The sequence below is a fragment of the Myotis myotis genome, unplaced genomic scaffold, assembly GCF_014108235.1.
Source record: "Myotis myotis isolate mMyoMyo1 unplaced genomic scaffold, mMyoMyo1.p scaffold_m19_p_24, whole genome shotgun sequence".
Taxonomy (NCBI): Eukaryota; Metazoa; Chordata; class Mammalia; order Chiroptera; family Vespertilionidae; genus Myotis; species Myotis myotis.
The window spans coordinates 2460657-2482805 of record NW_023416329.1 but is presented as its reverse complement, the minus strand read 5'-3'; the positions used below and the strand labels follow the sequence as shown (position 1 = coordinate 2482805).

The following is a 22149-nucleotide window of genomic DNA, read 5'->3' as shown; positions in this document are numbered from 1 at the left end:
CGGCGGGCGGAGGGGAGGCAGGGGGAGGGGCGGCAGCCTGGCTGGGGGGAGGGTTGGGTGAAAGCGGCTCCGGGGCGGGGCCTTATCCCGTGGCAACTGTGAGTCACCACGGGCAGGGCGGGCCGGGCTGGTGTCACGCACGCGGACACGTGCGGGGGGAGGGAGAATGGTGGGGGACTACGCCCCGACAGACGGTGCAGGCCTCCGTCGGGCCAGAGGCGCAGACCGGGAAGACGCTGGAGCGGGGGCCGCGCCCCGCGAAGAACCGCGGTCCCAGGGGTGGGTCGTGGGCGGGCTCCTCCCGGCGGCCACGCCGAAAACAAGTCCACGGGCGGGGTTCCCGGGGTCCTCGCCTTCGGAGTGACTCACCGCCGGAGGAATCCGGCACACAAACACCCCGCGGGACCGGACAGGACGGGCGTGGGTGGTGAGGCCCAGAAGGCGAGGGACTCGGCATGGTCTGCGAGCTCCAGAGCCCAGATCTCCACAGGGCGCCGTGCCCAGGGACGCCCGGTGCCCAGGGATGCCCAGTGCCCAGGGATGCCAAGTGCCCAGGGATGCCCCTGTGCCCAAGGATGCCCCTGTGCCCAGGGATGCCCCTGTGCCCAGGGATGCCCGGTGCCCAAGGATGCCCCTGTGCCCAGGGATGCCCGGTGCCCAAGGATGCCCCTGTGCCCAAGGATGCCCCTGTGCCCAGGGATGCCCCTGTGCCCAGGGATGCCCCCTGCCCAGGGATGCCCTGTGCTGGGCGCTATGGGAGGGCAGTTCCGAGGCCTGGGCCCTGGGAGCGCCGCCTGCAGCCCAGAGCTGAGCCCCGGAAGACGGGGGCGGGGGAGCGGAGTGTCCCCCTCCTCAGGGGACGGGTTCCTGGAGGGGGCAGGACAGCTGCTGAACTGAGCAGGGGAGGGTGTGTGCCTAGACGGGACTGAGCTGGGGCTGTAGGGAGCATCGGATACAAGGGTGAGAGACCGCCAGCATGTGGCCGCATTTGGAATTGGGATGGGGGTGTGGGCTCTGCTCTGGACGGGCCTGGGCCAGCCTGGCGGAGGCAGGAAGTGGACACAGGCTCGGGGCACGTGCTTTAATGAGGCCTCATGCCGAGGGGCCGCCGCTGAGCAGAGCTCGGGCGGGAGGGTTACTCGGGGCTCCCTTTCGTCACTTCAGGAGACCTAACTTCTTCCCAAAACCTGAGAAGGTCTCCGAGGCTTGGGTAGCGGTCTTGTCCACGGTCTCCTGCGTAGTTTTAGCCACCTGGTCCATGGCTGGGGAAGGAAAGGAGAGGGAGGTGAGGGCAGGTGGGGAGCCAGGCCAGGCAGGGTCTCCTCCCAGGATGCAGTGTGGGCAGCGGGACTTCAGAGGGAAGGGTGTGCTGGGTCTGCGCACCCTCCTGCCCTCTGCCCAGCCCGCCCCCAGCGCCCAGACCTTTCTGTCCAGCCTCTGCTGCCTGATCCACCACTTGCTGGGCTGCTGCTCCCGTAGCAGTCACTGAAACAAAGAGATTTGCCTTTAGCCTCTGTTGAGGCCCATGGACCACAGGGACCCACCCTGCCACCACCCTCCATCTGTTCTCTGGAGCAGTCTGCCCTCCAGGCCCTAGGGACAGATGCCATCAAGGTAAATAAAGTTCCTTGGCCAAGGCCACCCAGCCAGTGAGGGGCATGAGCTGTTTCCATGCCTCTGGGGTGTTCTTGTTTATTTATAACTCTGGGCTCCTCCCCTCTGGTCTGCTTCCCATCCAATGGCCAGGATGGCTGACAGGAAGGTGGGCGGGGCCAGGCAGGGCAGGGCAGGGCTGGGCTGGGCTGGAGATGGCTCTGGGCTATGGCTGCTGCTGGGCCTGGTCCAGGAAGAACCCTGACTCCTTCAAGAGCCCCTCAGACGCCTGGGTTCCCACCTTTAGTGCACCCTTAGTTCATCACGGCCTGCCTCTCCTTCCTCAAGGCCCCCTCCCCACCTCTTTTCCTGTGCCTCGACCCAGAGGGCACACGGTGACGATGCCAATGCTGCCCCGGGCAGGCAGCTTAAGGCAAAGTGCAGACGGGAGGTAAACTTCCCCGGTCAGGCCCTCTTCTATGAACCAGAGTCTGTGCCTGTGGGGACCTGTGTTTCCAGGGCCTTTGATGGGCAGACATTGGCTCCCGGCCCCCAGAGATCTGGCTCCTCCTTGCTCTGAACAGGAAAGGGCTTGCCTTACCCACACCTGGGGTCTGGTCTGACATAGCCAGGACCCAAAGGAGGAGCCTTTGCACCCAGCTTGCAGGTAGAGTGGGGTCCAGAGGGGGGCCCTGCAGAAAGAGGCTTCCTAGTGGCAGCAAGCGCGGCTGCCCCTGGGGCACGGGTGGGAGGGTGGGCGCGGGTGTGTCTGTTGACTGACATGTGCAGGAGGATTGGAGCCGGAGCCCGGAGCCGGGGTCCCAGGGAAGATGAGCTGACACTGGTGGCCCTGTCCCTTCACATGCCTTCTCCCCACCCTCCCTGGCTGTGACCTCAGTCAGAGGGGTCAAGAGCTGCAGCAGAGCAACGAAGGCTGGGCACCTGCTCTGCTGGGTGAGGTGGGGAGGCCCTCTGGCTGGATGTGAAAACAACTCTTTTTCAGGGGGAGGAAAACTCAAAACAAAGCGCGCAGTGGGGTCTGGCGCCGCCACCCCATCCGGTCCTGTGTGCTGAGCCCGGTGAGCAGAGGCCAGTCTCAGGGAGGCAGGGTGCATGCTCACCCTCCCCCAAGGACCCTGAGGGGCCTCCCCTGATTGGCTCTAGCGACCCCCAAGTGCAGCCCGGGCTCCGCACCGCTGTCCCCCACCCCCTCCACGCCCCCCCCCCCCATCCCCACACACCCAGGATCGTCTCGTCTCCCGGCTGGTCGGGGTGGGCGTCCTGCCAGTCCCCGCTTCTTAGGGGAGGGCAGGCTTCGAGCCTGAGCCTCCTGCCAACTTTCCCTCTGGGGCTGCACCCTGCTCCGAGCGCCCAGCGCCTCCTCACCTGCCTCCTGCGCCGTCCCCTCCACTTGCTGCTTCAGGTCTTGCCAGCCCTTGCCGGCCATGGCTGCGGATCTGCGAGGTCGTCGGGTGGCGGAGGACGTTTGGTCTAGCGGGCGGCTGCGACTGTGGTTTTTAAAAGGAGCCGCAGGGCGGGGACGGGCCCGCCCGCATCGGGAGGGGCGGGGCGGGGCGGGGCGGGGCGGTTCCCAGCGCCCGGGCGGGAGGAGTGACCCGGCCCCTCCAGGCTCCGCCGCCCGGGAGCGCAGCCTGGCCCCGACCAAGGTGGCGAGGGGAGCAGGAACTGCGGGGGACGGGGCCAGGGGCCAGGGCGGGTCTGCGGGCAGGAGGGGCGCACACACCTGCGCACCAGCGGCCTGCCCTCTCCCTCACCGCCCAGGGGCTCCCTCCACCCGTGCGCGGGGCCAGCGCCGGCTCAGGAGCTCAAGAAATTAACAACAGCAGCTGCTTTTGCTGGCGTTTACCTCGTGCCGGGCGCGTCGGGCCGCTTTCTAACCTTTACAGCCTCGTGAAATGGGTGTTGCCAGTTTATGGGAAGAAGCGGCGGCGCTGAGAGGCGGGGAGAGCCGGCCCGGGCCGAGAGTGAGTCACCGCCCCGCGCCCCCGGGACAGCGGCGCGTGGGGAGGGGCCAGGATCCTCCGGGCTGCACGTCGGCGCTCGAGGCACATCCTCCCCGCATTGAAGGGCGAAGGGCGCAGGGCGAAAGGCGAAGGGCGGGCCCCCACCCCACCCCGCCTCGCCCATTAGGAGCCTGGAGGCCACCGCTGCCCACCCAGAGTCTCTGCGGGCCCCCGACCCTCTCCAGGCCCGTCAGCTCCCCCGTGGGCGTCCCCCCATCCTGAAGCTCCGGGAGGCCCCACCTACCCAGGTCCCCCGAGAGCCCACGCCCGCCCTGTCATGGGGGCGGGGCAGGAAGGGGGGCGGGGAGGGTCAGTCCCGGGTGTGAGGTATGGAAGCCGGACACACACACTCCGCGGAAGGGGTGATGGAGAAGAGGGCAACCCCGGGCACGAGGAAGGGGCCTGCGCCGAGCTGGGTGGGGGCCGTGAGCCTGGCCCGGCTCACAGGCTCTGCGGAGCCGTTGGAGGCGGACTGGGGGACTGGCACCATCCTGGTCCGGCCGGGCCGCCAGCCCTCGGAGCGCCCCCGAAGCGCCAGGCCCGTGAGCCCGACGTCCAGGCAGCTCGCGGGGCTGCTGCGGCCACGGCCCAGGCCTGAGCAGAGGGCAGCGGCCTCGGAGTGGCCGGAAGCAGCAGCCCGAGTGCAGCCGTCTCGGCGCAGCCACCCCAGGGCATCCTGTCCTCTCGCTCCCGGGGCGCCGTGAGGACGAAATAGGCTGACGGCGCCCCAGACTCAGCCAGGGCCCGGGCGCAGGGCCAGGGCGCGGCGCTCTCTCCCAGGAGGCGGCCCAGGGAGAGGCGGTTCATCTCCCAGGAAGCCGCGGGGTTCCCAGCGCCCTCGGCCAGGAGCAGCCTGGGGATGTGCGTGGGGTGGAGCCCGCAGACGGAGCCCACAGCGCCACCTTCTCCGCAGCCCGGAGAGCGCGTGGTGAGCGCTGTCCCCGAGGCCAGGCCTCCGCGCCCCTCCGCAGTCACCTGAGTGGGCTAGCTCCTCACTTGCTCCTACAGCCCAAAAGCACCGCGCACCGGCCCACCTGGGCCCTGCTGCCTCCTCCTGACCTGCGCAGACCTGCTGAGTGCACATGTCTGGGCCGGCCTGGGAGCCTTCTAGACCCTTCCCTCCGCCCATGGCGGACTAGCAGGCCCCTGCCCCCTCTGCCTCCTCAGCAGTGGGTGTCCATGCCCAGCATTGGACATGGACCAGTTAGCACCCAGCTCAGCTCTGCTTGCTGGGTTTCCAGCCCCCAGGAGTGCCCTGTCCCCTGCTCCCCAGCACGGAGGCAGGATGGGAAGGTGGTGTGGACTCATCCCTGCCCGCCAGCACCAGGGCTGGAGGCCTGGGGCAAGTCACTTGCATGCTCTGAGCCCAAACTGTCTGGGTGTGAAAGGGAGGGAACCCCTAGTCTCTGCTCAGCCACCTCTGAGCAAGCCTCCAGGCTGTGATGCCCACAGCACTTCCAGGAGGACAGCGACCAGCCTGTACTGGGAGTGGGGGCATCTCCACAAGCTCCCTGGGGCCCACACTGTCCCGTGGCCGCAGCAGAGCTTGGGAGTCGTTAGAGAAAACCACAGACCCCAAATGGTGTCACTTGTGCCAAAAGTCCATGACACCAAACCTCGATTTAAGACCTGATCTAACTGCAGTTTCAACCTCTCCCAGAAACATAATGGTAATCAGCCAATCTGGAATGAATCTCCTAATAAAGTCAATTAGCTATTGCTTGAATTTTGTTTTTTTTTACAGTTAACGGAGTGGTTCTGCAGGGAGGCCACCTGGGCTCCACTCAGCCCCACACTTCCTAGCTGTGTGCCCTTGGGCAAGTTATTCAACCTCTCTGTTCTTCAGTTCATTCTCGGTGAAACTGGGACCAGACCAGTTGCTTGTTCCGAGGACTGAGTGAGGTAAAGCTCTCAGGACTCTGCGGCTTTCTCTCCAGGGGGCTCATGCCTGTGCATCTCTGCTGCTGTGTTTCCTAATGACCCTGGATACGCTCCTTTTCCCCGGGAGACGGGAGCTGGTGCTGGGGGCTGCTGGAGAGCCCGGCGGGCGGTGTCCTCTGTGAGGAGGAGGATGAAAGACGCCTGGCTAAGGGTTTAGGCTGCACATTTTGAAAGTTATCACCTACTCCAGGCAGGGGTGTTCGGAGTCCCTTTCTCCAAAGGACACTGGAGCCCAACACTGGCAGGATGGCCCGGAGCCGTCCCCGAGGCTGAGCTAAAGCTCAGGCCTGGAGGCCTGTCCTGGGAGCCCAAAGCAGGGCCACCTCCTCCAGGCAAAGGCCATGATGGATGGGTTGGGGTCAGAGGAATTCCCTAAAGGCAGTACCTGCCGTCAGCAGGTTCCATAAATGCCCAGGGTGTCCCTGTAAGGCACCTGGTCCCAGGTCAGCAGGTTGGCCTGGCTTCCTTCCCAAGGAGGCCTGAGGGCTTCTTCATGAAGGAGGCAGCATACGGAGGCAGCATGGGCAAGTAGGGCCAGGTGTGGGGACTTGAGTTTTATTTGAAATCATTAAAAAGAATTCACAGCAGCATCTGTGGGGTTAGAAGGACAGAGGCTGGGAGGGTGAGGGAGAGATGAAGGTGGTGTAGCTTGGGAAGACGGGCCTGGGCTGCCAGGAAGCAAGGGCCACCCCAAGGTCACGCTCCAGGACTGACTAGCATGCAGTGGCCGGAGGGGCTGGGCTCCACGCAGAGGGGGTTGCTCTCGGCCTCTGCAGCGGACTTGTAGCCCTCTAGTCTCCCCAACTCTTGGCCTAGGAGAGAGAGAGTGACCTTCACACAGCCCTGAGGGGGCAGGGACAGGAGTCATATCTACCCCTCTGCCCTGAGGGCTCTGATACCCCAGGGGGGAAGCAGTGAGCCTGTGAGGGATGGGGGTCCCTGCTCAGGGCCCCAGGTATAGCTCAGTGGCCCAGCTCCTACCTCCTCTACCGCTTCCTCTTTGACTGCCTCATCCTCCTGGGGCGGGGCAGGTGGCTTCAGCTCCTCCTGTGGGGAGAGAAGGGGCATGGTACCTGGTGGAGGCGCAGAGCCTGGCTGCCTGCCTCCAGGCCCCAGCCTCCCTGGCCTCAAAGGTGAGCAGAGGCCCTAAGCACCCGCTGCACACGATGGGCCAAGGTAAGGGCGTGTGAGGGCCAGACAGACTGGGCGCGATGATCATGTAAGGGCCACAGGGAGGGCTCTGTCTGATGGTGCCATGGCCTTCAGGGTCCCAAACACCTTGGAGCCTCTGCTTGATGCTGAGTCCCTGTGCAGCCCCTGGCTGGACCTCCCTGAGGAGCCTGGTGGGTGGGGTAGGTGGAGGTGGGCAGTGGCCCCTGAAGCCCCAGGCCTCACCCCACCCTCAGTGTCCCTGAATCACATGATCACACACCCTTGTCCTCCTGAGTCCCCAGAAAGCACTAGGAGAAGGGACATAGCATCAGTCACTGCACTGTTCACACGGGTACCCTGAGGCCAGGGAGCCAGGCATCCAGCTTGAGGCCTGACAGCTCAAAGCAGTGGGGCTGCAGGCATCAGGTGGGGCTTGCTCCAGGCCCTCTCCATCCCCAGGAGCATGAGTGCCTCCTCTTTCCTTCTCCCTGCCCCCTGGACGCCAGCTCCAGGCTCAGGCTGGTCTGGATTTATACTGTCCTCTCACTTCCTGTCTCCTACCCTACGCCCAGCTGGATACTTGCCTGAGGTGGAGGCTGGCCTAGGGGTGGTTGTGTGACAGCTGGTGGACAGGACCTGTACCTCTGAAGGGTGTCACCTCTGTGCCACCATCCTACCCCTTCGTGGACGGGGCATAAACCGGCACTGATGTCAGCCAGAGTCGGCACAGGCTCTCCTGGTGGAGGTGGGTGGCCACCTGCTTAGTCTTGCTGCCCAGAGCAGGGGCATGATCGGTGGCATGAGTGGCCAGACAGGTTGTGCTGCATCCTTCCGTGGTTCACTGGAGGGTGAGTCGTGACTGCCCTGAGGCGGCCTCCTCTACACCAGGGCCTGGGTGGCTCCAAGGGTCATTAGCCCTCCAAGGTGCGGGAGGAGGGCCCACCCAGAGCTCTTGTGTTGGGAGCCAGGGAAGGCCTGGTGTGTCCTGCAGCACATGGGGTCCCGCCCAGAGGTCACTGGCCTTTGTTGGGTGCCCACCGTGGCCTGTCCTCATGCTTCCTGGGGGCCATTCCCTGCACCGTCACACAGCCAGTAAGTCATGCTCTCACCCCTCCCGTTTTAAAGATGAGGAAATAGATGCCCTGGCCAGTGTGGCTCCGTTGGTTGGGCGTCATCCTGTGCACCAGAAGGTCATGGGTTCGAATCCCAGTCAGAGCACATGCGCGGGTTTCAGGTTCCATCGCCCAGTGGGGGCATGTATGGGAGGCAGCTGGTTGATGACTTTTCTCTCTCCCTACCCCTCTCCCCCTCTCAAAACAAAACAAAACAAAACAAATCAGTAAAGCATAACCTCAGGTGAGGATTTAAAAAATAATGAGGAAATGGAGGCCCAGGAAGGTTGAGGAGCCTCCCAAGTCGTGGAGCTAGGACGGGGCAGAGCTGGGACCTGGAGAGGGGGCTGTCTCTGCAAGGCCCGAGCCCCTGCACACCCCTCCCGGAGCAGGGCTGGGAGCAGGGCTGGGAGCCGGCCCTGCAGCCTGCCCCGTGAGGGAGCTTTGCAGAGGATGGGACACGCTCTGTAGGGAGCACCTCCTGCCCGCAACGGATCCTGCTCCTGCCACTCTCCGCCGCTGTCTGCCAGAGCACAGGCTTGGAGCCGGAGGCCCTGGGCCTGCAGGCTCACCCAGACTAGCTATGGGGCGTGGGCACGGCACAGCCTCTCGGCCTCATCTGCACACCTGCATGGCGCTTTGTGCCGCTGAAGGAGTGAATGTGTGTCAGATGCTTCACGCAGAGCCTGCCCTGGGTGAGTGGGATGTTTCACCCACCAGCCCCGCCTCGGGGAGTGCCCGTTGTTCCGGTGCGCTCTGCCGGGGCAGCACACAGACACACACGTGCACACTTCACACACACTCTCTGGGGCACACTCCACAGCACACAAAGGCAGAGCAGGAGGGCGGGTTCAAACTAGTCTCCACCACCAGGGGGTGCTGCTTCCCAGCTCCTGGAGGAGGAGGAGGGGCTGCCGGCAGGGGCCAGGAAAGCCTGGCCACTGGCTGCCTGTCACCACCTGGGGCCACAGGCCCCGCGGTCACTGGTCAAGCGTGGTTCACCCTGAAGGCCGGCACCACTCAGAGCGCGTGGCTTTGAGACTCGCTTTCCCTTTGGGCCTCACACTGCCCCCTCACAGGGGTGGTGTGAGGATTCCCCATGAGTCTAGCAGACACCCTTGCCCTAGGCCTCTGGTTCCCTGAATGTCACGGGTGATCATGTCTCCCCCCAGCTGGCCTCTCTGGGGCCCAGAGGAGAGGACGGGGCTCTGAGGACCAGAGCTGGGCCAGGCCTCACCTTGCGCACCACTCCCGAGGTGACCGCGATGTTCTCCGCCTCCTCCACGGTCTTGGTGGCCACGGTGTTGACGCTGCTGACCACCGCTTCACTCACAGCATTGGCCTGCTCCTTGGTCTTCTCAGCCACTGTGGGAGGACTCTGGCTGGCGGTGGCCCTGACCCCTCCCACCAGGGCAGCCTGCCCCAGGCAGGCCTGAGCACCCCTTTCCCAGGGCACTCAAGCCTCTGGTTCTACCCAAGAGCGGAGGCTGCCCCTTCCCGGTGCCAGGGGGGCTCTGATGACTGGGAGGCCAACCCTGGGTTCTGAGGGGTCTGGGTCTGTGTACAGCTCAGGACCCCAGTTGGGAGTAAGGAGGACCCTGAGCTTGGGCCTTTAGTACCAGGGTGCAGAAGTCCCTGGAGGTCCCAGCCCCGTCATCCCCTAGTCCTGGGGCTCCTCACCTGAGGTCACGCTCTGCACGACACCCTCCTTGGTCTTGGCTCCTGGAGAGGAAATGGAGGCATCAGCCCAGACCCACTCCTCCTAGTGTTGGGGGTGCAGCTGTCAGGGCAACAGAACGGCCGGACAAGCTGTGGGGTCAGTAGTGGGTGAGGACGGTGTCGAGACCAGCAGTCCCTTTAAAGGCTGCTTCCTGCTGTGTCTGGGGGAGGGGTCAGATGGGAGTGGACAGGACAGGATGGCGGATGAGAGAGACCAGGCCTGAGGGGGGTCTGGGCCCTGCCTGGGTGTGGCCCGGGCCTGGGAAGCTGCAGCAGGACCGGCTGCTGACCGGAGCTGAGTCATCAGCTCTGCCTCCTCTTCCGTGGAGGGAGTGAGGAGAGGGGGGCTGGGTCTTTGCTCCTCAGTCCCACCCCTTCCTCTGAGGAGGTGGAGGCCTGTGGCAGGGTCTCGGGCTCCGTGTGGCTTCTTCCTGAGCCCAAGGGCCCGTGCGATGAGGAGCAGGGGCTTGTGTCCGTGCACGTGCGCACAAACAGGTGTGTCTCAGAGCTGTGCACCCCTCTTGCTGTCCTGACCCAGAGGCTCCTGGGGCCCCGAGGAAGACCAAATGGACCCTGGGGTGGCAGGAGAGGGGGTGCTTCAGGGCCCGGAGACCTGATGCGACAGCCAGGTCCTCATCCTCTCAGTAACCGGGCATCCCAGGCTCCAGCCCCCGAGCAGCTCCGCCCAAACTCACCCACATACATGACACCCTCCTTGGTCTTCTCAGCCGCTTCCGTCACCCCCTGCTTGGTCTTCTCCACGGCACCCACCACGCCCTCCTTGGCGATGGAGAAGCCCTTCTTGAAGACGTCCATGGTGGTGGCAGGAACAGAGCCGGCTCTGCCGCAGGCTGTGCTGGAGCTGGCAGTGCTGCCGCAGCCGCTGTCCCCGCTGCCGCTGCCTCTTATTGACGCCGATGAAATATTGATGATGCAGCCGCTGGCCTATGGAAGCCCAGCCAGTCTAGGGGTGGGACAGGGGGGAGGGAGAGTACGAGGGCGGGAGGGAGGGAGGGAGGGAGGGAAGGAAGGAGGGAGGGAGGGAGAATAGAGGCTGGCAGCAGGGTCCAGGTCCCCTGGGTCCGGCTGGCTTCACCTCCTTTCCTGCCCTGCCTTCCCCAGGGGCTGCAGCCGTCTGGATGCATCCTTAGCCATCACTGCCTTTCATTCCCTCGTGGCCCTAACCCTGCAGGGCCACTCTGGCCAGGTGCCCCCAGGCCGGGGCTGCTGTGTCTGTGACACCTGGGCCATGAGGGAGGAGCCTGTGCTCCCAGCACCCAGGTAGGCCTGTCAGGCAAGAGTGGCCAACCTTCCAGACCGGCCGGGGCTGCCCAGCCACTCACAGGGAGCCCCATCCTGCTGTGCACAGTTACGTGGAGGAGCTGGGATGGGGCCCACGAAGGCTTGTCCATGCCCTGGCCTCTGGTGACACACTGTGGCCCTCAGAGCCTCTCCCCACCTGCTGGCTCCCCAGGGTGACAGGCGCTGAGCAGGGGTGAAGTTACCCACGGCCTCTTGTAGCCCCACCTCGACCTGTGCTCTCCTGACTCCATGGGACATGGCGAGTGGGGACACCTCCTTGTGCAGCAGGAATGGCACCAGGTCGGGTCCGATGGGACCTGGGTTTGGCAACCTCGGTACTTGAGTTTGGGCTAGGAAAGAATTCAGAGCCAAGGCCCAAACTATAAGAGGACATTTATTTATAAAATCACAGAAGTGGAAGAAGTAATTCGTAGACGAAATGGGCTTAAGAAATGAGTTATAGAGGCAACGGAAGGGCCCTTGGAGCTTGGGAGTGAGGAAGGCAGAGGCGAAGAGGGGGAGGAAGAAGAGGGGAAAGGCTCTCGCTGCTCCCAGGAGGGAGGGAGAGGCGCTGGGCCCGCCATCCGAGGGGCTCTAAGGGTGAGATTTTAGGAAAGGTCCCAGGGGAAGGTCTCAGGGGGGAATGTCTCAATAGAAGATCCAGCAGCTTTCCAGACGTGTCCTTTCAGCCTAAGTCTCCGCTGACGGGTCGCTATCCAGCTGGTCCTGAGGGCAGCCTTGCTGTCACTTGTCTGGTTTTGCTGCCTCTCTGGGCCTGGAGCTGAAACACAACTGAGACCTGGGTGTTACCTCCAGCGAGGACAGGTCACCGCATGCCAGGGAGGACAGGTCACCCTGGGGCGAGTCCCCCTACATTTGTCCTTTGCTGGTACCCAGGGTTCCCGCCTGGTGACCTGTACCTGGCCCATCGTCCTTGCTCTGCTCCTGTCTGTAACTGTCTACCACGCGTGGGCCTCCCAAACCTCAGGGTCCCTGACACAAGCCCTCTCAGGCCGGGAACCAGCTGGGCTGTTGACTGCCTCTGGCGGGGGGTGGGGAGTGTGTGTGTGTGTGTGTGTGTGTGTGTGTGGCTGGACCAGATGCACCGGTGGGCCGGCCTAGGCCACTTCCTTTCTTTGTTGTCCCAGCCTTCTCTTCCTTCTGAGCCTTCACTTGAAGCAGTTTCTGGAATCACCGGCAACGGCTGAGCCTGCCCACTGCCAAGATGATCCTGACACTGCTGCTCAGCCTCGGGGGGGCCCTGGGCTGGGGGCTGCTGGGGGCCTCGGCCCAGGCCCCTGGTCCCAAGTTCTCTGACCCACACAGCCCCCGGCTGCCTGGGGCCTGGATGTCAGAGGCTGAGGACATCGGCAGCGACCGACGGTAAGGAGGAGCCTGGGCTTGGGGGAGGCCCTGGGCCCAGCTCAACCAGAGCGGGGCTCTCTGGACCTCAGTGACTCACCTGTGAAATGGGCTAATGTGATCTATAGGCTGGGCAGTTGTGAGGCTGCATGAGGTGCCAGGATCCCTTCAAGAGGCCACCCCCGACCCCCGTGCCTGGACTGGGCACCCCAGGAAATTCCCTGTCTGACCTGTGGCAGGGAATGGGCCTGAGGGCTGGGAAAGCCTGGAGCACTCCTTGCCATCAACCGGCCAGCATGGGGTGCTGAGGGGCTGTGGTTCCGAATTTTCCAGCTGGCCTGGCAGTGGCACCTGTTCTTCGAAGTAAGTCAGTTCCGAAAGCTGAGCTGAGGTGAGGCTGGCCGTAAGCCATGAAGGACAGAAACTCCTGGGGATGGATTTTGATCTGAGTGCTGGGATGGCAGGGTGTCGGCCTGGCTCTGAGAACGAGCGATCCCAAAGGTGCCCGCTGCATTTGCAGAGCGGAAGGCGTGGCCCCTGGGGATGGCCCAGTGGTCTTGCCACTGGACCAGGACACTGTTTGCCAGCGTTTTACTTATCCAGGGCTAGGGATCCTCCCGCTGGGTGAGGGACCAGGTCCGTGGGTTCTTCCGAGGGTGCCCCATGGTCCGCACCAGGTGCTGCTGGCTGGCCGGGCACCTTGCCAAGTGTTATCTCAGTTCATCCTCCCAACAGCACCCGTTACAGAGGAGGCACCTGAGGCTCAGAGAGGCTGAGCAGCTGGCCCAAGATCACACAGCTCAGGAGAGCCTGAGCCAGGACCTGAGTCTGATTCTCAAGTTCATGCTCTGGTTCCGGGGTGCTCACAGGCAGCCCTGGCCCTCAGTTATGCCTACTCCCCCACTGGCAGCCCCCCAACCCGATTGAAGGATCTACATGGATTTGGAGAGTGAGAAGACCGAACTCACACCTCCCCAGTCTGCCGTCTGGCTGTCTGACTTCAGAATGGGTCTGCCTGGGACGCCGGCACAGCCCTGACTCTTCAAGGTCAATGCGTTTACTGGACACGTTCCCAAACGCAAATTTCATTAGGAAGAGGCCGGAGGGTGAGAGTAAGCGAGTGCACACTGACCCTCAGGAGGGAAGGGCTGGCCCCAAGATGGACCCGTGAGGCCCCATTCCTGTTCTGCCCCCAGCTCTGCTCAGGTCTGGGAGGCACAGGGGACGCTTGGGGAGCCCAAGCCCCAAAGCCATCAGCTCCGCGCCCGTCTCCTTTGACGAAAGGGAGCATGAAGGTCTCCTGGATGGGAGGAAGTAGGAGACGCTCCTCTTCTTCCCCTGCCCGGGGCTGTGAGAGGGTCGGCACTCCCTTAGTCCCGGGGCTGGGGGTGGGGGTGGGGGGGCGGCGGCTCTGGGCTGCTCAGGGCTGTCTTGCGGGGCTCGCTCAGCCATTGTGTGGGTGGCCCGGGTGTGTGCAGAGAGCGAGTGGGTGCGCACAGGGTACCTCGGCCGGGGAATTCCCAAGCAGGGTCCCAGCCCTAGTCCTAAGTGGCTCCTGGGGGTCCCCGCAGGCCTGGGGGGTCTCCTTCCCACAACCCAAAGCTGCGGTTCCCACCGCCAAGCCCAGGTCCTCACGGCCTCCGCAGGGGCTGGTGAGAAAGGAAGGAAACGCTGCACAGCTTCCTCCGCGGAGTGCTTCCCCTGCTCCTGGGAGGGGAGGGCCGCAACCCCCCCTCCTCGGCAGGAACCAGGAACGGGCGGGCCTCCTGCGATCAGGCAGGGCGCCCAGGCCAGGGCCCCGCCTGCTGCCAGGGCCAGGCTCCTGCCCCGCGTTTGCCCCTCATGCCGGGGTGCGAGCCCCGGGGCCAGGCCCTGGGCCAGACCCAGAAAATACCCTTTGCAAGAAGGTTGAACATGTCAACGTGTAGAGAATTATGATGAGTTTGAGCCGACCTGACAATAGCCAGGAAGGAAAACCTTAACACATTGAGAAAACGCTCCGGAGAATGCCAGCTTGCAGCTTGCTCTGTACATGAGAATGGAAGCCGGTGGGTCATATGAAACCCACTGGTGGTAGATTAGGGGGCGGGAGAAAGCCCAGCGGGAAACCCCTGGGACTGGGGAAAAGCACAGCAGACACTGCTTTCACACTGGTGGGCAAGGGTTTACACATTCACACTTACAGCGCCTAGAGGCAGGTGGGGGAACAAGATGACAATGAGGGCTCTGTGGTCTGTGCTCTGGTGTGGGGGTGCCCTGAGGGGTCAGGAAAAGGAGCGGGCCCTGACATTCCAAAGGAATGTTGTCTTAGAGCAAAAAGACGGCCGACAGGCCTGAGGTGGACACTGGCCTCTGGCAGGGAAGCTGGGGGCCTGGATGAAGTACCCCCGTGAAGGTTCATGCTCAGACCCTCCTGGGTGGTCACTTTCCATCTCTGACTTTGTAGCCGGCCTTCCCCGAGCTTGTCGGGTTTAGTACGTGTCCCATTTTTGTCCACAGAACAACTTGGTACCCCGTGCAGGTCCTGGGGAGGAGGGGGATGTGGTTGGTGCTTCCCAGTTCCCTGGGGACCCCAAGGAGCAGGGCTGGGTGAGCCAGCCACCTGGGTGTTGGCCTCCGTGAGAGAAGAGGCTCTTCTTGCTCCTTGGCCTTGGGGGGGGGGGGGGGCAGGTGGTCATGTGAGGTCCTCAGAGGAAGGGCTGAGCCTGCAAGGGGACAGCTGAGCCCCAGACCAGGTGCCCCATATCCACATGGTTGTGACAGCCCTGCAGCCGCCACTATTCTCTCCACTTTACATGTTGTGAGGCGCGGGGGGAGGGGGGGGGAGCAGGGGGGGGGGAGGATCCAGAGCCACCTGCTCCTAAGAGATAGGTCAGAGCTGGGCCCACATCTGCTGGGCTGCAGACCCCAGGTGACCTCTTCCTAGCTCTCCCCCTCCCCACCTCCTGGGAGCGGGGAGTGAAGACCTGCCACTCTCAGCCTTCGGCTGGCCCAGCCCCAGCAGCAGCCTGACCCCTCGCTCATGGAGCATCTGTGATTTTTGCAGCTGGACCTGAGCAGTCATGCATTTCACTGGGAGTCACACAGGATCAGGATGGAGCCCAGGCCTGCGACTGTACCCCCTGCACCCGGTCCTGCTGCTTGAGGCCCAGGGCCCTGGACATAGACAAGGAAGAGCCCCGGTGGGCAGAGTCCTGGGCAGAGAAGCCTGGCTCTGGGCGGATGCCATGGGCTCAGGCTCCTCTGCCAAGGCCTCTTTCTAGCTCAGAGACAAAGCCTTGCAGACTCGCCCCTGGGGGGTCACCTTCCTAGTTGATCAGGCCTCCCAGAGCAAGGCTGCTGAGAGCACGCCTTCTTCCCGGGAAGGCTTCAGGCGCTGGGGCGGCTCCCACTGGCTGGTTAAGAGGCACTTACTCCAGGGCGGTGGCTGCAGCACATCCATAATTCAGGAGGCTAGGCCCCTGCCCTGGGAGAGGCTCTCTGCCTTCCCCATAGCCCTGCTCTCTGCCCCCGAGGGGCCAGCAGTGCGAATTTTCTCCATCTTTCCAGAACCAGGGTCTGTGTGTGTGTGTGGGGGGGGGGGGGGGGGGAGGCTTGTTCAAATGTCACCCTAAGAACAGGCGGGGGAGGGGCAGGCCACCGAGCTCCCATTAGAAGCTCTAAGGACTCAGCCACCGCTCTCCTGCCTGGGACTGGGCCTCAGGTCAGGGCAGTCCCACCACGGCGGGCGGAACCCCGCACTCCTCTCTAGGCCTCTCCGTGGACCCTTGGTGAGGAGGGTGCAAAGAGGGCACAGGCCGGAGACCAAGAGGCAGGGAGAACAATGGGCACCTCAACGAGCTGGGCTTGGGGGTGCTCAGAGGGCCAGCGAGAAGCTGCCAAGAGCTGGAGGAAACCAAAGCAAAGGTCAGGAATGTTCCCAGGGCCTCTGGGCCAGCAGCCTGCGCTGTGCCAGGGGAGGGCTGCCAGGGTGGGGGCGTGGGCAGGAGAATAGCGGCAGGTCGGAGAGAAAGTCCCAGCGGAAGGGTGGCGCCACTGCTGCCAGTTCCGGAGCTCTGGGTGGAAAGTCCTGATCACGCCCAGTGGCTGGACCGGATCTGGCACCCGGGACCCAGGCCTGGACCTGCCGACAGCTCAGAGGGGTGCGAGGAGTGAACGTTGTTCCCCACCTTGGGCTGTGCATTCGGGACTGTGAGTCTCTGTGGCGCAGGCTGGGCCGTGCACTGTGGGTGGGAGCAGCGTTCTTGGCCTCCACCCACCAGATGCCATTAGCACCCCCACCCTCGCAGCTGTGACAACCATAAATGTCTCCAGAGGCCAAATACATGGGAGGCGGGGGGGGGGGGGGCTCTCTCTTTTGAAAACCACTGGTTCCGAGAAATACTTTCTCTAGGGCTGAGCCTACGTTCCAGGAATTTCCATGGGGCCCAGGGCGGGCCCACATTTCTGGTCCTTGGAACAGTGTGTGCCAGCTGACTGCCAGCACCTTCCCGGGCCACCGTTTCAGTGCTGCATGGACGTTCTCTGCTTCAAATCGGGGGCAGCTTCCTGGGCATCTGACCAAGCAGCCTGCACAGCCTGGGCACGAGAGGAGCCCACACCGGGCGCACCTCTGTTGCTGGCCTGCATTTTCATTTTGCACCGTGCCCTGCACCGCATTAGTCCTCTTGTGTAAATACTAGTATGTACTGACTGCCCCTTTATGACCTGCTGGGATAGAGTCAAGCCTTCTACAGTTTGCTGAGATAGTCGGGAGCCCCAGGCCCCTCTGGTCCTCAAAGACAATGGCTTCGGCCCTTTAGGTGGCTCTTTGGCGTTTGCCTCTGGACCTCTAGCATGTTCATGTGGCCACTTCTTGGGACGTAGTATTATCTGTGATTCGGCTCGCGTTCCTACTCCATACCCCAACCCCAACGTGCCCGGGTGACACGCAAGGGCACACACGCACGGTACCTACTTCCTATCTAGCCTTTTCCCATGCTGTCACTCTGAGTGTTTATAGTCATATGACGGCATATGCTACTTAGAGCTGACACTTGAAAAAAACTGTGTATCCCCACCCCGTGAATTTTTGGTTTTCCCTAGAGGAAGCAATTGCCTTTTTCCTTTTGCTACTTTGCTGTGTTTTTTTGTTTTTTAATATTTTTTATTGATTTCAGAGAGGAAGGGAGAGAGAGAGAGAGAAACATCAATGATGAGAGAAAATCATTGATCAGCTGCCTTCTGCACGCCCCCTATTGGGGATCGAGCCTGCAACCCAGGCATGTGCCCTTGACTGGAATCAAACCTGGGACCCTTACAGTTCGCAGGCCGACGCTCTACCCACGGAGCCAAACCAGCCAGGGTGACTTTGCTGTGTTTCTGTCACATTCCATACCCTCAGCCAGCTGCTCACAACAGGAGTCACCTGGTCTCCTTGGTGTGGAGCTTCCGACTATCTCTTTTTTTAAATTTTATTTTTAAATTTTATTTTTAAAATTTGGGCCTCCCGACTATCTCAGCAAACTGTAGAAGGTTTGACTCTATCCCAGCGGGTCATGAAGGGGCAGTCACCTGGACGCCGCTGTCAGCTGCAGCTGTGCTCCATCTGGGTGGCCTCACCCCTGCCCTGGGCCTCCCTGCTGGAACGCCTGTTTCCTGGTTTGGTGCTTTCCTCTTTCTTCTCTAATGGTTTTTCTTTCTTCTTCTTCTTAGCTCCCTACATTTATTTTGCAAATGATAGTTCTCACTTTAGTAACAAATCAGCAAGATTTTCTGAATTATCACAATCTACAATCCATTTTTTTCTTTTTAAAATATACATTTTTTTATTGATTTTTACAGAGAGGAAGGGAGAGGGAGAGTTAGAAACATCCATGAGAGAGAAACATTGATCAGCTGCCTTCTGCACGCCCCCTACTGGGGATCGAGCCTGCAACCAAGGTACATGCCCTTGCCCGGAATCAAACCCAGGACATTCAGGACCTTTCAATCCAAGGGCCAACGCTCTATCCACGAGCCAAACCAGTTAGGGCCACAATCCAGTTTTTTAAACACATAATATTTTGAAAAATCGAGGAGTCCTAAAATTCAATTAAAATTTTTTTTTAAGTTTTGCCCTGGCTCAGTGGTTCAGTTGGTTCGAGTGTTGTCCAGTACACCAACAGGTTATGGGTTCAATTCTCAGTTAGGGTTCGATCCCCGGCAGGGTGCATATGGGAGGCAATCAATCAACGTTTCTCTCTCTCTCTCCCTTCCTCTCTCTCAAATCAATAAACATATCCTTGGGTTAAGAATAAAATTTTTTTTAAATTTTATTTTTCAATTATAGTTCACATTCAATATAATTTTGTATTACTTTCAGGTGTGCAGCGTAGCAGATAGACAATCATATACTTCACAAAGTGTTCCCCCCGATGTTTCAAGTACCCGCCTGGCATCACATGTACTTATTACAGTGCTAGTGACTGCGTTCCCTGAGCTGTGCTTTACATCCCAGGACTATTGTGCAACTACCAATCTGTATTTCTTAATCCCCTCGCCTTTTTCACCCAGTCCCCCAACCCCCTCCCTCTGGCAACCAGGAGTCTGTTCTCTGCATCTATGAGTCTGTTTCAATTTTGGTTGTTATTTATTTTCTTTTTGGATCCCACAGATATGTGAAATCATATGGTACTGTCTTTCTCTGACTGGCTTCTTTCACTTAGCAGCTACCCATTAGGTCCAACCACGCAGTCTTGGCATGGAGGCCTTTGCAGTAGGCCTTGGGGCGCAGTGGCACCGTCTCCCAGGTCGCCTGAGCTGGGTGTCCCAAGAAAGCCCTGGGTGGGCTCTGTGGACCCTCCTGTGTAGTTGTCTTGATTGCGGCTGGCCATCCGTGGGCAGGGCTGACCCTCAGGCTGGCTGACTCTGAGGATCGGCCCCTCACAGTGCATGAGCCGCTGTGTGGGGCTGAGCGGTGAAGTGCATCCCCGGGCCGCTGAGATTTCCCTCCGGGTGTGCCCCGTGCGGAGCGAGTTGGGGGGGCATGGGCTGGTGATCTGATGTGGTTTGAAGCCCACCACTGGTGGGGTGTTGGTTCTGGGCCTCTTGAGAGGGACTCCAGTGCAGGGCAATGGCAGAGGCTGCCTGTGACCAGCCCTGGGATACCTGTTTGCAGCCACAAAATGACCCACAGTTTATGGTGGGCGGGGACTCAGGGAGCCTGCGGGTGAGGCCAACAGAGCTCCTCGGGCTGCCACCAACGAAGATTTGGAAGATTTGACCGCGTGGAGGGAGGGCTCTGCACAAGAACAGGGGTGCCAGGTGGGCGCATGAGAGGAAAACGGCCCTCACCCCAGAGCCACACCCCAAATCTGCCCGGACCCCTCAAGAGCCTCTGAGAAAGTCTGCACCATGGACCCAGGCTGGGCCTGTGCAGACTCCTCCCCAGGGGCGAGCTCACAGGGCAGGGCCACGGGGGTCGGAGGGTGGGGCCAGTGCCTTCCCGCAGGCGGCTGCCCTGTGGGGGGAGTGCTGACCGGAAAGATGGTGTCTGCAGGCGTGTGGGAGAGGGACGCAGCACAGGCCCTGGTGGCGGTGCCCCCTCCCCCACAGCCGCACCACTCAGCCTGTCCCAGTGGGATGCCGTCCGCTCCCCGCCACCTTTCCTTGGCCAGAGCCCAGGGGAAGTGGCCAAAAGGGACATTTTGTGCACTGGCCCTTTAAGAGGGCACTGGCGGATGGAGCTCGCTGATGTTCACAGCCAGATGTCCGCTGGGCCCGTTCTGGCCCTGGTGCTCCGGGCTGCAGAGCCCAGTGTGGGGTGGAAACCTCACTCCTCAAGGGAACCTTTGCAGCTCAGATGTCCCTCCAGGTTCCCAGCTGCCGCACGTGGGCGTCGGGTGGGCCTGTCCACCTCCCCCACTTCCTACCAGCCTCCATGGCGTCTTTGTAAATGCTGGGTTATGAGCGCCACCGGCCAGTCCCCAGTGCTTACCAGGGGTCCTCAAACTTTTTAAACGTGGCCGGTTCACTGTCCCTCAGACCGTTGGAGGACCGGACTATAGTTTAAAAAAAAAACTATGAACAAATTCCTATGCACACTGCACATATCTTATTTTGAAGTAAAAAAACAAAACGGGAACAAATACGATATTTGTATTTGCATGTGGCCCGCGGGCCGTAGTTTGAAGACCCCTGGTTAGTCCTTTGTTCTATGACTTATTTGTAGCCCTGGTTGGTCCTGGGAGGGGTGAGTGTAGCTTCTCGCTAGTCCACCGGCGGCTCCCCTCTCCCTTTCTCTCATTCAGTGGCATTTTCTGGCACAGAGGTACTTAGCTTGGGCAGGGCCTTCAAGGGGCCCAGAGAGCTTTACAGACGGTGCCCAACCCCAGAATCTCACTTAACGGCCTGCAGCAGGGCCTCAGGCTCTAATTTTTAAAGCGCCACCCGATGGTCTGATGGGACGACGTGATGGCGAGACTGAGAACCAGGCTCTAGCAGCTCCCTGATGAGATGGGGCCGGGAGCAAAGGGTTTGGAAACCTGGCGCGTTGAAAATGCCCGCCTGCACGAGTGGGTAGCTCCCTGGGTTGAGCATCGTCCTCGCACAGAAATGTTGCAGTTGATTCCGGGTCAGGGCGCATACCTGGGTTGCAGATTTGATCCCCGGGGTGGGAGGCAACCATCAACGTCCATACACCCCCAAGCGTGTCTTCAGGTGAGTATTAAAAGAAAGAAAGTCTTTATTCTGCCTCCTTACCAACAGTCAGGCTGGATATTGGATTCTAAACTGGAGATAATGATCCTTCAGTATTTTGAAGGCAGTTAGTTCTCCACTCTGCTCATTTCCAGGATTGCTGCTGAGAGGGTAGAGGCCATTCTAACTACCGGGGTGTGTGTGTGTGTGTGTGTGTGTGTGTGTGTGTGTGTGTCTTGGTTTCATCTCTGGAAAAGTGTTCTAAAATATCATGATGATGTGCTTTGCTTTGATGTGAGTTTGTTTTTATTGTATTGTGGGTTGGTGGGGCTTTTTAAATCTGAAGATTCAAGTCCTTCACTTCTGAAATATATATATACTAGAGGCCCGGTGCACAAAAATTTGTGCACTGGGAGGGGGGAGGGGCGGGATCCCTCAACCCAGCCAGTGCCCTCTCACAGTCTGGGACCCCTCGGGGGATAACCACCTGCTGGCTTAGGCCCGCTCCCCAGGGGATTGGGCCTAAGCTGGCAGTCAGACATCCCTCTGGCAGCCCGGCAGCCCTTGGGGGATGTCCACTTGCCAGCGGGGAGCAGGCCTAAGCTGCAGTTGGACATCCTTAGCGCTGCTGAGGCAGTGGGAGAGGCTCCCACCACCACCGCTGTGCTGGCAGCCATCAGCCTGGCTTCTGGCTGAGCAGAGCTCCGCTGTGGGAGCACACTGACCACCAGGGGGAAGCTCCTGCATTGAGCGTCTGCCCCCTGGTGGTCAGTGTGTGTCATAGTGACCAGTCATTCCCAGTCTTTCTGCTGTTAGGGTCAGTTTGCATATTACCCTTTTATTATATAGGATAGAGGCCTGGTGCATGGGTGGGGGCCGGCTGGTTTGCCCTGAAGGGTGTCCTGGATCAGGGTGGGGGTCCCGCTGGGGTGCCTGGGTGAGGGGCTGGTGGCTGTTTGCAGGCTGGTCACACCCCCTTCAGGGTGGGGGTCCCCACTGGGGTGCCTGACCAGCCTGGATGAGGGGCTGATGGCTGCATACAGCTGGTCACACCCCCTTCAGGGTGGGGGTTCCCACTGGGGTGCCTGGCCAGCCTGGGTGAGGGGCTGAGGGCCATTTTCAGGCTGGCCAAGCCCCCTGGAGACGGAAGCTCCCAGCCTCTCCTTTTTATCTTTTTCTTTTTTAATTCTGGGATTTATTTACCTTCTATAATTGAAACTTTGTTGCCTTCAGTGGAGCTCAGAGCCAGCCATGGCAGGCAGGAAGCTTGGCTTCCTCCATCACTG

At 61.2% G+C, this 22149-nt stretch overlaps 3 protein-coding genes across 7 annotated transcripts in view; 1 reads left to right on the top strand and 2 right to left on the bottom strand.

Annotated features, from left to right (window-relative positions):
- Positions 1 to 1067: 1067 nt before the first annotated feature.
- On the bottom strand, positions 1068 to 3135 carry ADIRF (adipogenesis regulatory factor). The gene is made up of 3 exons (XM_036355967.1): positions 2980 to 3135; positions 1423 to 1485; positions 1068 to 1262 (listed from the first exon to the last, which is right to left on the bottom strand). The coding sequence occupies exons 1-3, from the start codon at positions 3038 to 3040 to the stop codon at positions 1156 to 1158; spliced, it is 231 nt and encodes a 76-aa protein (XP_036211860.1). The 5' UTR covers positions 3041 to 3135; the 3' UTR covers positions 1068 to 1155.
- Positions 3136 to 6092: 2957 nt separating this feature from the next.
- On the bottom strand, positions 6093 to 10474 carry SNCG (synuclein gamma). The gene is made up of 5 exons (XM_036355966.1): positions 10237 to 10474; positions 9503 to 9544; positions 9060 to 9187; positions 6540 to 6605; positions 6093 to 6370 (listed from the first exon to the last, which is right to left on the bottom strand). Exons 1-5 carry the CDS (start codon positions 10355 to 10357, stop codon positions 6350 to 6352), a joined length of 378 nt encoding a protein of 125 aa, XP_036211859.1. The 5' UTR covers positions 10358 to 10474; the 3' UTR covers positions 6093 to 6349.
- Positions 10475 to 11975: 1501 nt separating this feature from the next.
- The window catches only part of MMRN2 (multimerin 2), a 31538-nt gene continuing 21364 nt past the window's right edge, over positions 11976 to 22149 (top strand). The window contains exon 1 of one of the 5 annotated variants that reach the window (XM_036355983.1): positions 11976 to 12226. In XM_036355983.1, the coding sequence (XP_036211876.1) occupies positions 12069 to 12226 (158 nt within the window). In that variant the 5' untranslated portion in view covers positions 11976 to 12068. The remainder of the gene's footprint in view (positions 12227 to 22149) is intronic. The other 4 variants (XM_036355984.1, XM_036355980.1, XM_036355978.1 and 1 more) reach the window with 4 other exon arrangements.

Excerpts from the sequence above, each read along its gene's own strand:
- ADIRF (XM_036355967.1), bottom strand. The coding sequence starts at position 3,040 with ATGGCCGGCAAGGGCTGGCAAGACCTGAAGCAGCAAGTGGAGGGGACG. Across the intron at positions 1,486-2,979 it reads GGGGACGGCGCAGGAGGCAG|TGACTGCTACGGGAGCAGCA; the intron begins GTGAGGAGGCGC and ends TCTTTGTTTCAG. Across the intron at positions 1,263-1,422 it reads AGCAGAGGCTGGACAGAAAG|CCATGGACCAGGTGGCTAAA; the intron begins GTCTGGGCGCTG and ends TTCCTTCCCCAG.
- SNCG (XM_036355966.1), bottom strand. The coding sequence starts at position 10,357 with ATGGACGTCTTCAAGAAGGGCTTCTCCATCGCCAAGGAGGGCGTGGTG. Across the intron at positions 9,188-9,502 it reads CGTGCAGAGCGTGACCTCAG|TGGCTGAGAAGACCAAGGAG; the intron begins GTGAGGAGCCCC and ends GTCCTCCCACAG. Across the intron at positions 6,606-9,059 it reads CCTCGGGAGTGGTGCGCAAG|GAGGAGCTGAAGCCACCTGC; the intron begins GTGAGGCCTGGC and ends CTCTCCCCACAG.